The sequence below is a fragment of the Nicotiana tabacum genome, chromosome 17 (genome assembly GCF_000715075.1).
Source record: "Nicotiana tabacum cultivar K326 chromosome 17, ASM71507v2, whole genome shotgun sequence".
Taxonomy (NCBI): domain Eukaryota; kingdom Viridiplantae; phylum Streptophyta; class Magnoliopsida; order Solanales; family Solanaceae; genus Nicotiana; species Nicotiana tabacum.
The window spans coordinates 148,035,987-148,049,257 of NC_134096.1; the positions used below are offsets into that span (position 1 = coordinate 148,035,987).

A 13,271-nucleotide genomic window follows, 5' to 3' on the forward strand; every position below is an offset into this window, starting at 1 on the left:
AGTTTGTTTTACTTTGTCATACTCATTCTTCTTGCTCACTAATTATTATCCCGTTTCTATAGTCAAGAATCTACACATTTCCATTTTTCTGTACGATTTATGTCAAGCTATATCACATATCCTTAGAACTACTTATAAATTTAACTCTACCCGATTTTCTGGGTAAACATTTTCCGTTAAGATAAAGTTCATATACTAATGTTTATTTTTCTACTCCTCGTTTTTAGCTTGAGTGTGGTGGATTTTGAATTTAGCCCTCTACGTTAGTCAAAGCTTTAAAAATGTCTGCATCAGTATTTTGCTTAAACGCTTTGCAGTACAGCTAGCCCATTGAAATCCTTTTCTACCTAATCTCTGTTACAACCTCCTCTCCCTCTTAACAAACTAAAACACTCACAAAATTGTCTCTACCATTTCACTTATATAAATATGCCTCTTAATTCCTTTTCTCATCATCCATTCGAACAACTGTTTGATAGCTTCTACGCTCTAGCCAAGAAAAATGGCAAAGCAGACAAATTTTTTCCCGCTCCTAGGCTTCCTTGTCATTGGATTTCTTTGTTTCATTTGTCTGCCTGCTGAGGCTGCCCTTAAGAAATATCAGTTTGATGTTAGTGTCTTCAATTTCAAAATGTGCTTTTGTTTACTTTGGTTTCTAGCTATTTTTGTTTCTTTGTCCACTCATTTACCAACTTTCTGTGTTTTACAGGTTCAAGTGGCAAATGTGAGCAGATTGTGCCATGCAAAACCAATTGTTACAGTTAATGGGAGATTTCCCGGGCCAACTATATATGCTAAAGAAGGAGATAGAGTTCAAATCAACGTTACTAACTATGCACAATATAACTTGTCCATTCACTGGTAACAACAGTGAATTCTGATAAAAATTGCAAAACATTTTGAAGTCTGTCAAATGTTAGAGGCTCAAACAGGATGTTTTTATTCTGATTCTTGCAGGCATGGATTGAAACAATATCGCAATGGTTGGGCAGACGGGCCAGCTTACATAACTCAGTGCCCTATTCAGACAGGAAATAGCTATGTTTATGACTTCAATATAACAGGACAAAGAGGAACCTTATGGTGGCATGCACACATTCTTTGGCTAAGAGCAACAGTCTATGGTGCTATAGTGATCATGCCACAGCAAGGAACTCCCTTCCCTTTCCCTCAACCAGATAGGGAAGAAGTACTTGTACTAGGTGAGTGTGGCGTTCATTAGTATATATAGAATTCGACCCAGAAATTTGTTGACCTTCTTTTATGGAAAAGCATGAATAAAACATGCGGTTGCTTCATTTGATCATGCTGCAGGAGAATGGTGGAATGCTGATGTTGAAGAAGTCGAGAAACAAGGAAACGCCTTGGGCATACCTCCTAATATGTCTGATGCCCATACAATCAACGGAAAGCCAGGGCCTCTTTTTCCATGTTCTGAGAAACGTAAGAATTAAGAAATTGACATTGACTGGAGTATTTCAACCTTGTATATGAGAAAAATATGGCTGTTAGAGTGTTTGGCTCCAACATCATTTAATATTTGCATTTCTTTTTCAGATACTTTTGCCATGGAAGTTGAAAAAGGGAAGACATACCTGTTAAGAATCATCAACGCTGCTCTCAATGATGAGCTGTTTTTTTCCCTGGCTAATCATACCTTCACAGTGGTGGAAATTGATGCAGTCTACACGAAACCATTCACTACGGAGGCCATTCTGATTGCGCCAGGGCAGACTACAAACGTTCTGGTTCGTGCCAACCAAATTCCAGGAAGATACTTCATGGCTGCAAGGGCATTCATGGATGCTCCAATCTCTGTGGATAACAAGACTGCTACTGCTATATTCCAGTACAAGGGAATCCCACAAACTCTACTGCCAAAACTTCCAACCTTGCCTGAACAAAATGACACAGACTTTGCTTTGACCTATAACTCTAAACTCAAAAGCCTAAATACCCCTAAATATCCAGCAAACGTTCCCCTAAATGTTGATCGACACCTCTTGTTTACAGTAGGCCTAGGAATAAATCCTTGTCCCACCTGTCTAAATGGAACTCGGCTAACGGCTTCTCTCAACAACATTACCTTTAGCATGCCACAAACTGCACTTCTTCAAGCTCATTACTTCAACATTAAGGGTGTATACACTCCAGATTTCCCAGACAAACCACCTACTCAATTCAATTTTACAGGGGCACCTCTTACAGCCAACCTAAGGACAAATCTAGGCACAAGGCTTAATAAGATTGCTTTCAATTCCACTATCGAACTAGTTATCCAAGACACCAACTTGTTATCGGTGGAATCACATCCTTTCCATCTCCACGGCTACAATTTCTTTGTGGTTGGAACTGGTGTCGGAAACTTTGATCCCAAAAAGGATCCAGCAAAATATAACCTGGTTGATCCTGTAGAAAGAAATACTGTAGGTGTTCCAACGGGTGGTTGGACTGCTATTCGGTTCAGAGCTGATAACCCAGGTACCTAGTTTACAACCAACTTTAGTTAATGAACTTTTTCTATATATTGTTTCTCATTTATTCTTAACATATCCAATTTTTTGTGAAGGGGTCTGGTTTTTCCACTGTCATCTGGAGTTGCACACAGGATGGGGACTAAAAACAGCATTTTTAGTGGAAAATGGACCAGGATCAGATCATAATATTCTGCCTCCACCCAAGGATCTTCCACGCTGCTAATTCACCAGGCTTTCGTTCTTATCTGTACAGATGGATATCTTGTGCATCTTTACAAAATTTGCTTCATGTTCCATATGGAGGCAAAAGGCTTCGAGGATCATACACATCTAAGAAAGGAGTTTCTATCGAGAAAATCAAAGAGATTCGTTGTAGTTTGAGTTGTAATAAAGGTCCACAAGATTTTGGACTGTTGTTTTTATGAACTTCCCTGATTCATTTAATATCTACTAGTTGCATTGAAATACGTATGTCGATACTTGCTTTTGACTTGATAAGTTTATCAACTACAGCAAACATGAATCAATCTAATTAAGCACCCGGATCATCTCCTAAAATATTTCAATCATCCATATAAGATAATGCCAAGATGCCCACACAAAACCAAGAAAACACTTTGAAGTAACAGTCTATACTTCAGGAAAACCAACATCCTAGCTATTTTGTTAAAAAACATCAGAAGAAAAAGACATTTTAATTTCCTAAGGTGGCATTTGATGGGTTTGGGGTTTGATTTATGTTTGGTTTTGGGAGAATTAGTTTTGACTTTGGATTTTGAGATAATTTGCATATTTTGGATTTGTTTTTATAAAATTGGTTTGTACACCTATTGTGTCTGAAAATATCACTAAACGGATTAATATTGGTGAATAAGGTAATTTAAAGCCAAGTAGACTGAACTATTTACAACAATAGTTTAAGAAATGGTCAAAATGCAATTGGCAAAAAGTTGCAACAGTTCACATGCATGCTATGATGAAGAAAAAATCCATTAAGTTTGTAAACAATGAACTAGGAGGCCAAATCAAAAGCAGATCAAGATGAACCTTTCAAGATCAAGACAAGGCCCTAATCATTCATGTGGCGACCAAAGAGAAACCGGACTATTGATTATGGATTTTTGGTTACGAAGTATATAGAAGAGCTCAGAATTAATCCTAGCTGGGCAATAAAGAATTTCAAGCTCATGTGAAAAGAACTCGCAAGTGGACACTTCGTAGATAACAATCTTACAGGGCAAAGGGGAAGGCACTAGACGTGATTAAAGGAACCAAAGAAGAACAATTTAATATGTTGTGGGACCATTGTGCGGAACTATGAAGGAGTAATCCAAGGACTACATGTATTTTGAAGCTGGATGATGGATGATTATCCAAAAATAATTGTCAGAGGCAAGAAAAGATTGTTTAGGCTCTATTTTTGCTATGCAGCATGTAAACAAGGGTTCTTAGCTGGATATAGACCAATTATAGGGCTGATGGTTGCCATTTGAAAGGACATCAAATGCTTTTAGATCTATTTTTGATGAGGACTTTGAAGTCAATAATTCTAGTGATGTTTAAATGCTTTAAATGTTTCCATTTTAGAGTTACATACAGCTTAATGCTTTTAGATTCTTATTGTATCATAGTTTATAGGTAAGCAGAAAGCACTTTTGCAGTAAGAGAAATATGAATATAAATGCATGATCAGCAGATGTTAGTAGAGAATGCAAACCTTAGTCCTGAGCTTTCACGCTAGACATTTTCAATATCATTAAGTTGAAGCAAACAATTTGACAACTGCCTCCTCTCTCAGCAGTGTTAAGAATTAATCTTGCTCGCGTGTTAGTATCATAGGAAAAGTTTTTCTATCAGCGGAGAGGCTCCATTGATGTTGAGTATTTATTACCTATAGATAGAAATCATTTCTTTATCAACATACAATAACATGTTCTTGTCGAAAGTACTCATAGAATTCAATCAAAGTTCTTTTCTTTCTTTCTTGCAACAATGATATTTAGATATATTTTCAATACACCACACAAAAGTTCAATATTACGAGATTATAAGAATTAGCAGAAGCATTCTAAGCAATCAACAAATCAAATAAGACGTGAATTCAAAATAGAGCATTTGATCACTTTCTTGGTGATATCTATGCTTGCTAAACTTCAACTACTAGTGTAGGTATTCATATCTTTTCTATACTTAACCAATTCATCAGAAAATATGTACATATATACTGCAATTGCAGATACGTACATAATCATATAAGCGAGTATAAGCACTTGCACAGTTGCAAAGGCTTCTCTGTCTCACTTCCCCATTATTGTGTATTGGGCATGATATCAAACACTGCATGCCATTTGGACGGAGAATAGTTTAGCTGTAAGGAACAAGATGAAATTCTACATCTGATGTCCTCTCCTACAGTTTGCAAATTATATGAATTTGCTACTGAGATTAGTAATGTGGAAGTGGCCAAAAGGTGCAGCAGAAAAAGAGAGAGAATGGCTTGCTACATACATCATTCCCATTTATAACATAGCTTGTAATTGCGAAAAATCGAAAGAGACATCGACAAGTATCCAAAAAATCGGAGCAAAATACCTAGAATCGTCAGTAACCTCCATGAAATATGCTAAAAAAAATCTTGTAGGTTTGGTCAAATTTAGGTCAGATAAGCTTGCACGGAAATTGGGGAAGTAGTGCATTCTCGTATGTTTTCATCAAATGTAGCTCACATGAGCTTGTGTTCTGAGAGAAAGGGAAAGTATACTTCATTCTAGAAGAGAATTTACAATTAGCAGAAAAGGACATATGTTAATTTCCTAGGTGGCATTTGATCGTGATTTATGTTTGGTTTTCGGAGAATTTTGGCTATGGCTGAGAAAACTTTGCAATATTTTGGATTTGGTTTCGCAAATAATATTTTGTGAAACTTTTATGTTTGAAAATATCACTAAACCCTAAACGCAATTAATATGGGTGAAAAAGGTACTACAATCACAACTATCTATAACACTATTCTCGTATAACATTCATTCACTATAAAAGTCAAGTTTGATTGTTCCTGTAACAACACTTTCCTGTAACTTAAAAAAAATCTAAAAACAAACAAAATCGTTATAAAGAAACTTGACTGTAATACTTTAAAGCCAAGTAATTTGAATAATTAAGAAATTAGTTTAAGAAAGAAATGGTCAAAATGCAAATGGCAAAAAGTTGCAACTGTAAATGCCATAATAACAATAAATACTTTCTCCGTTTACTTTTATTTGTTCATTATACAAAAAATATATTTTCACTTTTACTTGTCCACTATGCTAAATCAAGAGAAAGACAATTTTTTTTTTATACTTATTTTACCTTTAATATCAACTACTAATTTTCCAAGACTTTTATGATAAAATTATAAAATACATATTCCATTTATTATTTCTTAAGGGATGTGAAAAGTTCAAAGTGGACAATTAAAGGTGAACGGAGAGAGTAATAATAATGATTTATAAAAATAGCCCCTTTTGAAAATGGTAGAAACTTTGTTGCTACTTATAAGTGCCCATTTGGACATAAAATTTGATGGAAGATTTTTGCAAAAAAAAATTTACTTTTTTTCGAAATCAGCGTTTGTTAATAAAATTTTCAATTTTCACTTGAAGATGCATTTTGAAAATTTGTAAAACTGTAAAAAGTTATTTTTCAAAATTATCACTCACAAAACTTCAAAAACAACCCAAACTGAAATTTATGTCCAAACACAACTCTAAATTTCAAATACCATTTTCACTTGAAAAAATTTTTCACCATTTTTTCGAATTTTACAATTCTTATGTCCAAACGACTACTTAATATTAGTGCAATTTCAAGAATTATCTTCAATAAACATAGCAAACTATAAAATTAAAGGGTTAAAAAAAAAGAAGGAATATTCGACTTGTTGGAAAGCACAATATCCAGTTAAGTAGTTTCAGTGGACAACATGGAACTGCACATAGAAATAAAAAAAGAGAGCAATTTCCAGTTGAATATAAAAAAGGACGTACTTTCTGCAAATCTCTTCAAATCTCGCCATCAAATAGAAGATGGCAGCATTGTCTATGACTTGGTCTTGCTCTCCCTTAACCTCCTCCAAATTTAGGCGAGTCAACCGGTGAGTTTTACCTTCATTTCTCTATATCAAATTCCATCCCGTCTTTTAATTATAGTTTTTGGGTATTATTTTCTTCTTTCATTTCACCCATTTTATCGATCGATTTTCTGCCCCAGCTACTGATTGATTCTTCAAAAAGATAATCTTTTTTTTTTGCTTTGTAAGTCTTAAAAATGCAATCTTTTTAAGTGGGTGTTTATGTGTTTGTTGAGAAATTGGTTGAATTAACGGGTTGCGATTGGTTGCAGATATCCAGGGATGGCATTTGCAAGTGTGAAATCTACTGAAGGATTGGGGAATTTACCCAAGGTCGTTTTGACTTCTCCTCATGGAAGGTACATTCTTAGTTTTTAGCTTAATGGTTCAGATTAGATGTTAATTTATTAATTGCTGATTGCGGAGGGGAGCTAAGACTGTATATTTTCTGTCCAAGTAGGACTAAGATATAGTAGTGGCAAAAGAAGTCAGCCATTTGATGTAGAACCTTAATCCTAAACCATAATTGTAATATATTACTTAGAAAAGGTCTAATCTTGAAGGATTAAATATATCGGGCTATGTTCTCAAAGATAGATAAGGAAAAAGAAATGTAATGACAAGGTTGGTGAAGATCTTCCAAGTTCTTCATGTCGAACTGATCACAATCTGGACAAAAAACTAGTTGTTCTGAAAAATGTCAGATGTCAAAATTTTCTTTCCCTTATTTTGCAGTGAGGCAGAGCTATATCTATTTGGAGCTTGTCTCACATCTTGGAAAGTAGACAGTAAAGATCTTCTTTTTGTTAGACCAGATGCTGTATTCAATGGTCAGAAACCAATCAGGTTTTGTACATGTTCCCATTTTCCTTTAATTTAGCTGCAGTATCTTCAATGTCTTATTTGAAACGGAAAGAGCTAAAGAAGTTATATCACCTTTCTTATTGACTATTCTACATTGTATAGTGGAGGAATACCACATTGTTTCCCCCAATTTGGACCTGGCCCAATCCAGCAGGTAAATTGCTTTACGTGTTTCTATGTATATAGTTTAGACTACTTATAGTTAGAGAGCTCAGCATTTCTTACTGGAGAAGCAACTGTTTTACAAGACCTTCAACTGACATTATCTGCTGCCAACACACTCTAGCACTTAGTTTGATGCTAGAAATATATTTTAAAGCTCCACTTAGAGTTATATTGGTAATCTAAGTTGCTCGGACACGAGTGCGTTCTAGAGGTCGGATCCTTCGAGATGTAAATTCTAAGATTCGGGGATACGGATCCTAGTACAGATACGGGTGCGGGGATCCAGCTAAAAATAATTCAAAAAAATTAAAAATATAAAAATATCTCTAGATTATGAGAAATTTTGTGAAATACTTATGTATAGTTTTAAAGTGTGGATTATTTTTTTATTCTCAAGTTGTCGATAAATAAATGATTGATTTCCTAGGTAAGGTATACTATTTTCTTCAAATTTACCCTAGTTTTGGTTATGATTTCGAGAATCAAATTGTATCTCGTCTCGAATTTTTCCGGCGGTTGTGGCCAAAGTACCCAAAATCCTTTGACCAGATCCGGCACAGACCCGATACCCACACCCATACTAGTGTCGTGTCGACACGGGTGCGGCACCTAAACTGCCATGTCGGAGTAACTTAGTTGGTAATTATGGCACGCAATATGTCAACTTATTCTTGGACAAGTTATCTGATCAGTTTCTGGATGCTGGTTTTGAGTCTTATATCTGATCAGTTTCTGGATGCTGGTTTTGAGTCTTACATGTGCTCATCTGATTGACAGCACGGATTTGGAAGGAACATGAATTGGTCTCTGGTTAGCTCCGAAAATGTGGAAGGGAATCCTATTGTTACTTTGGAGCTAAAGGATGGCCCTTACAGCCGTGCGATGTGGGACTATAGTTTCCACGCTCTTTACAAGGTTCGAATAGTAGTTATTTAGCATCTTGCATTTACCAAAATTGTCGTCTTGTTCATCCTCATATTCCTAGATTGCTTCTGTAGCTAATTAACCGTTCAGAGACAGCTAAACTGGATAAATACCTGTTTGAGTAGACAGAAGGTTGAAAGCTATTGGCAGAGCTATGGGGAAAATGCAGAGCTACCTTTGCATCTCAAAATGATGTTTGTCCATATTAATTTGTAAATTTTCAAAAGTAACTAATACATTTTTTTTGAAAAGGTAAGTAAATTTTGTTAATGTAAGCACCAAGGAGGTACTGCAAAACAGAAGTAAACAATTTTCAAAAGTAACCCCCCCACCTCCCTCCAATTTTTCTGAGAAAGTTATATTACCCTCTTCCCTATATCTATCGGCCCACAACTCTCAAATCCAAACTCTATCACTGGTATGTGACTTTTATGTAAAGGAATCTGATAAGGGACTCTCATTTACGTACTTTGGTGAAACACCTATTTGATGTGATAGATGGCTATACATTTCCTGTAACGCATAGTTACAACCCAGATTCTTTTCATCAAGCATGATACATGATAAAACTTTTAACTTTGCATTTTGCAATTTCTTGCAGATCACTCTTGATAAGAAGACCCTTTCCACGGAATTCACAATTACAAATACTGACAACAAATCATTTTCGTTTACTACTGCTCTTCATACTTACTTCCGCGTAAGTATTTCTCTGGCAACTTATGAGTAGAAATTCCCATAGTTGGGGCGCATCTCCTGAAACTTTTGAACTTTATCAGGAATTCAAGGCCTGTCAAATTATAGCGTTGGGAAATGGAATAATAAGATATTGTTTTTTCCCAAAAGAATAAATAAGATGTCAATACTGAATAATCGTGTTCTGCTCTCTTCCTCTTCTAAACAAATAAACCTCTCGTTTTTCCTTTTTTCTTTCTTTTCCCTCAATCATTGGCTCTGGGGGTGATGAATGTTAACTCATTTCCTTAATAACTTCATTTTCTTTCTCGTTCAATTGATTCATGATCATTGGTAAGCTTGTTATCTACCCAAGAAAAAAAAACCTTTTTCATCCAGTGTTCTATTCTCCAGGCGTCTGTAACAGGTGCATCAGTTAGTGGCTTAAAAGGTTGCAAAACTCTAAACAAAGTTCCTGATCCGACAAATCCTGTGGAGGGTAAGGAGGAAAGGTCAGTATGAGATCTCAAATAGATCAAGAAAGAGTCATTCTCTTCTACCAGGATATACTTATTATCTTAAAGAATTCATGACTGTGAATAAGAACATCCATTCTTTATGGTATGCTCTTAGATTTACAGTTTGTTCATGCATTCTGCAGAAACTAATCCACGTCCTGATAATTTTCTCTGCCACAGGGATGTGGTGACATTTCCTGGATTTGTGGACTGTGTTTATCTTGATGCACCTAATGAGTTACAGCTAGATAATGGTTTAGGTGATAAAATATCCATCAAAAACACCAAGTGAGTTACTACTTCCCACCCACCTTCATGGAGTTGGTCAAAGAACTATCTTGCCCCCTAGTTGTCTAATTTACCAAGTTGAATGTGTTTTGTACGTGCAGCTGGTCTGATGCTGTTCTATGGAACCCTCATCTGACCATGGAACAAAGCTACAAAGACTTTGTTTGCGTTGAAAATGCCAAGGTATTTATATAGGATCTCTCTGTGTTGCTAGATTGAAATGTGTTTCTAGATTTCTTCGTCCCATTTCCTTTGACATTCTGCATGTGATTTCCACATACATTTGATCTAATTGCAAATTAGTAGCCCTTTGCCTACCCAATTGCATGTTATTTCTCTTACTTATGGTTGAAAAGCTTCATATGCTTGACCTCATTTGCTATTTTTGTTGTTTTCCCTCGTTCATATCAGATTGGAAAAGTTCAGCTGGAACCGGAGCAATCTTGGACGGCTGTACAACATCTAACTGTTGCTTAAAGATGGCGGAGTAGAGAAATCAACTTTTTGGAGAAAATTTTTGCTGCATCTTAAGTTAAAAGACTCATCTGTGGACAATGGTTGAGAAGGGCAATAAACAATAAAAAGGTAATGTTGTATCTTTCATGGCCTGATTTTCATGCCAATTAGAGTGTTGAAGTGATATTTTCATATTCGTTCCCTCTTCTCTCCCCCTTTATTCTCCACTTTATTTGCCAAATCCTCAAAGCTAGGAAACGAAGCTGCAAAACATGTATGTTGAATTCTCCAAATTTTGTGATTAAGGGAGAAAATGTACTATGTATAAGGAAAAGAAAAAAGAAATGCAAGTTCTTCTTGATTCTTCCTGATATGAATCCTACAGTACGATTGTTGCATTCAAAACATTTCCAACTATCTCTTAGAATGGTAAAAATGCTCAAGCTCAGAAAGGCCAAAGGAGAGTAATTACGGAGCCGAATACTAAAAACTGTTGCCTCACAAAGCAGAAACTAAAATGAAATGAGTATTATCAAGAGATCAACATAGCAATGAAACAAACCATCAAAATGATGAACACCACAGCCAAAACCCAACATACCCAAGTCACTCCCTTCTTCTGATGCTGCTTAGCATAGAAAAGACTGTTAGTTCCACCACTGATGAAACTTCCAGCAGTGGCCATATTGCGCTCAATATCATCTAACTGTTCACCTTGAGTCTCAACTAAAACAGCCATATCAAGAAATACTTGATGAAGTTTCTCCAGGCTCTTCTGTATGTCCATTACAGCCTCATGCCTATCTTTCTCTTCCACATTCATCTCCGTCTTTCCTGCAAATATTTCTACTTTCCCACTTCCTCCTGACACCATCTTCTCAATCACTTCCTCGGTTGGTTCCTCACCTGTCTCGTTGTAATATCTTCTTCTGAGGCAGTCTTTATAATCTGATATGATTTTCTCACGCAAAGCCTGAAACTCATTCATAATGTCCCTAAGCTTGACCCTCAATCCATTGGTCATATTAACTCTCGTTCGATCAACCACAGTGCCTTCTGCATATGCCACTGATAATTTTCGATTAGCCACATTTGATATGTCGAGTGCTTCAAGTTTTGCCTTAACAATCTTGGCTTTGCGAAGAACAGAAACCATGTTTGAATCCATTCTATCTCTAAGGCCACGAAGAACTTTGGGACCGTGAGTGATCTTTGTCTCTTCATTCAGATTTTGAAGATCAATCAAGAGATTAGTAATCTCTTCTATATCAACTTTCACTACCTCGATTTCATGGAAGAAGTTGGAAAGATTGTCTTCATCTGTGCGGCTGAGTTGGCCCATCTCCAAATCCCTCTCTGTTTCAAGATCCAATTGGGCTTGTTTCTTCAATTCCACATAACTTAAGAACGATTTTGTCATGAGATCGTTCATCTTCACTCCACTTTCTGTAAACTCTACAATTAATCAAGAACAACTTTATAAATACACCAGAAAGAAAGTTTACGGCAGTGGAAGGAACTGCATGCAAGAAAAGACTTCTACCATTTTTTTCAGTATGGCAATTTGTTATGAAATAATCCGATTGAAAATGAAATTCCACACCAAGAAAACATGATAAAAGAGGAAAAGATAAAATAAGAATTAAGGGGAAAAGAATTTTTTTAAAAATGGCGTCTTGAAAACAGAGAATGCATTGTGTGAATTCAAGAAGAAACCTTACACTTCAAATTCTGATGGGACAGAAGTAGGGGGGTGTTATCCAATTTTTGAAGAGCTTTGCAGTTCTTCTCCTTCCAGATGATGAAGAAAATGGCGTGAGTCTTCTTCTTCTTCTCCTTTTGGGAACTGTATGGGCAAGAGAAGGGGAATTGGATTCTTGAGAGTTTCAAATATTTGAAAGTTTCGTAAGGCAGAAATGACAAGTAGCCGTTAAATAGTTGTCCCGCTTAAGTCGGTGACGGTTACTGACTCAAGAGTAATCCCAAGGAAGAAAGGAAAAAAGAAATAGAAAAAAGAAAGGAAGAGGTGGGAAAGGTCGATACATAAACCACTCTGATCTTGCTCCGAGGGTTGACTCATTTTAAGACTAAAGTAAAATTCCCGTTAAATTTAGTGGGCGGAATTGTAGAATTCCGAAAAAAAGTGATTTTTTTTAAAGTGAAAATTGTTACAAGAGAAATCAAATTTTCCTCCATGATCTTCTCAAATGCTTAATGGCATATTTATATACTTAATGACATATTCAATGACATATTTTTATTCATTTTTTATGCCTATATAAAGGCCTTGTAATAGATAGGAAAAACACACAATTGAAGAAGAAATAAGAATCTCTCTTCCTCTCTTTCTCTCTATATCTCTTAGCTTGTTTTTCTTTGTTCGATATTGTTATTCTGAGTTATATTTATAATACGTTATCAGCACGATTGTCACGTTCATTTTTATAATCACATCCTAGTTGTGTTCGATTCTCCTTCAGGTATATCACTATATATTCTTTTAGTTTATGGTAATATATATGCACCAATATGCTATTTATTAACAAATTCATATACTGTTAAGCATTTATTTTAGTTGATCATGTTACTGAAGTTCTCTTACCTTGCTTATTGTTAAAGAAAATATAAGATATAGATCTTAACAAAAAAAATAACTTAATAAATATGTGTGGACTTGCGTAGAGCAAAACTTATCTTCAAGATATTTTACAAAAATAAAATAGTGATAACCAAGGTGACAAGGTAATTATTGTACATACTAGTTTAAATTACTTTACAATTAGTGGAAAGTAA

General features: G+C 35.5%; 3 protein-coding genes and 1 long non-coding RNA gene across 4 annotated transcripts; 2 read left to right on the forward strand and 2 right to left on the reverse strand.

Moving 5' to 3' along the window:
- Positions 1–450: 450 nt before the first annotated feature.
- LOC107792429 (laccase-11-like) lies at positions 451–2,708 on the forward strand. Its single transcript, XM_075235268.1, has 6 exons — positions 451–610; positions 710–861; positions 958–1,202; positions 1,315–1,443; positions 1,558–2,481; positions 2,570–2,708. The coding sequence occupies exons 1-6, from the start codon at positions 503–505 to the stop codon at positions 2,698–2,700; spliced, it is 1,689 nt and encodes a 562-aa protein (XP_075091369.1). The 5' UTR covers positions 451–502; the 3' UTR covers positions 2,701–2,708.
- LOC107792464 (uncharacterized) lies at positions 808–5,383 on the reverse strand. Its single transcript, XR_012701524.1, has 3 exons — positions 5,070–5,383; positions 1,596–4,368; positions 808–1,434 (listed from the first exon to the last, which is right to left on the reverse strand). It is a non-coding gene; the product is annotated as an uncharacterized LOC107792464 (long non-coding RNA).
- A 1,058-nt stretch (positions 5,384–6,441) lies between these two features.
- LOC107792473 (putative glucose-6-phosphate 1-epimerase) lies at positions 6,442–10,849 on the forward strand. Its single transcript, XM_016614690.2, has 10 exons — positions 6,442–6,612; positions 6,861–6,947; positions 7,324–7,434; positions 7,555–7,606; positions 8,395–8,532; positions 9,143–9,241; positions 9,631–9,728; positions 9,915–10,022; positions 10,124–10,205; positions 10,434–10,849. Exons 1-10 carry the CDS (start codon positions 6,545–6,547, stop codon positions 10,497–10,499), a joined length of 909 nt encoding a protein of 302 aa, XP_016470176.1. The 5' UTR covers positions 6,442–6,544; the 3' UTR covers positions 10,500–10,849.
- A 9-nt stretch (positions 10,850–10,858) lies between these two features.
- Positions 10,859–12,339, reverse strand: LOC107792481 (syntaxin-112-like). Its single transcript, XM_016614702.2, has 2 exons — positions 12,200–12,339; positions 10,859–11,933 (listed from the first exon to the last, which is right to left on the reverse strand). The coding sequence occupies exon 2, from the start codon at positions 11,908–11,910 to the stop codon at positions 11,011–11,013; it is 900 nt and encodes a 299-aa protein (XP_016470188.1). The 5' UTR covers positions 11,911–11,933; positions 12,200–12,339; the 3' UTR covers positions 10,859–11,010.
- Between the last annotated feature and the right edge of the window lie 932 nt (positions 12,340–13,271).

Excerpts from the sequence above, each read along its gene's own strand:
- LOC107792429 (XM_075235268.1), top strand. The coding sequence starts at position 503 with ATGGCAAAGCAGACAAATTTTTTCCCGCTCCTAGGCTTCCTTGTCATT. Across the intron at positions 862-957 it reads TATAACTTGTCCATTCACTG|GCATGGATTGAAACAATATC; the intron begins GTAACAACAGTG and ends TGATTCTTGCAG. Across the intron at positions 1,203-1,314 it reads GGAAGAAGTACTTGTACTAG|GAGAATGGTGGAATGCTGAT; the intron begins GTGAGTGTGGCG and ends ATCATGCTGCAG.
- LOC107792473 (XM_016614690.2), top strand. The coding sequence starts at position 6,545 with ATGGCAGCATTGTCTATGACTTGGTCTTGCTCTCCCTTAACCTCCTCC. Across the intron at positions 6,948-7,323 it reads TTGACTTCTCCTCATGGAAG|TGAGGCAGAGCTATATCTAT; the intron begins GTACATTCTTAG and ends CTTATTTTGCAG. Across the intron at positions 10,023-10,123 it reads ATATCCATCAAAAACACCAA|CTGGTCTGATGCTGTTCTAT; the intron begins GTGAGTTACTAC and ends TTGTACGTGCAG.
- LOC107792481 (XM_016614702.2), bottom strand. The coding sequence starts at position 11,910 with ATGAACGATCTCATGACAAAATCGTTCTTAAGTTATGTGGAATTGAAG.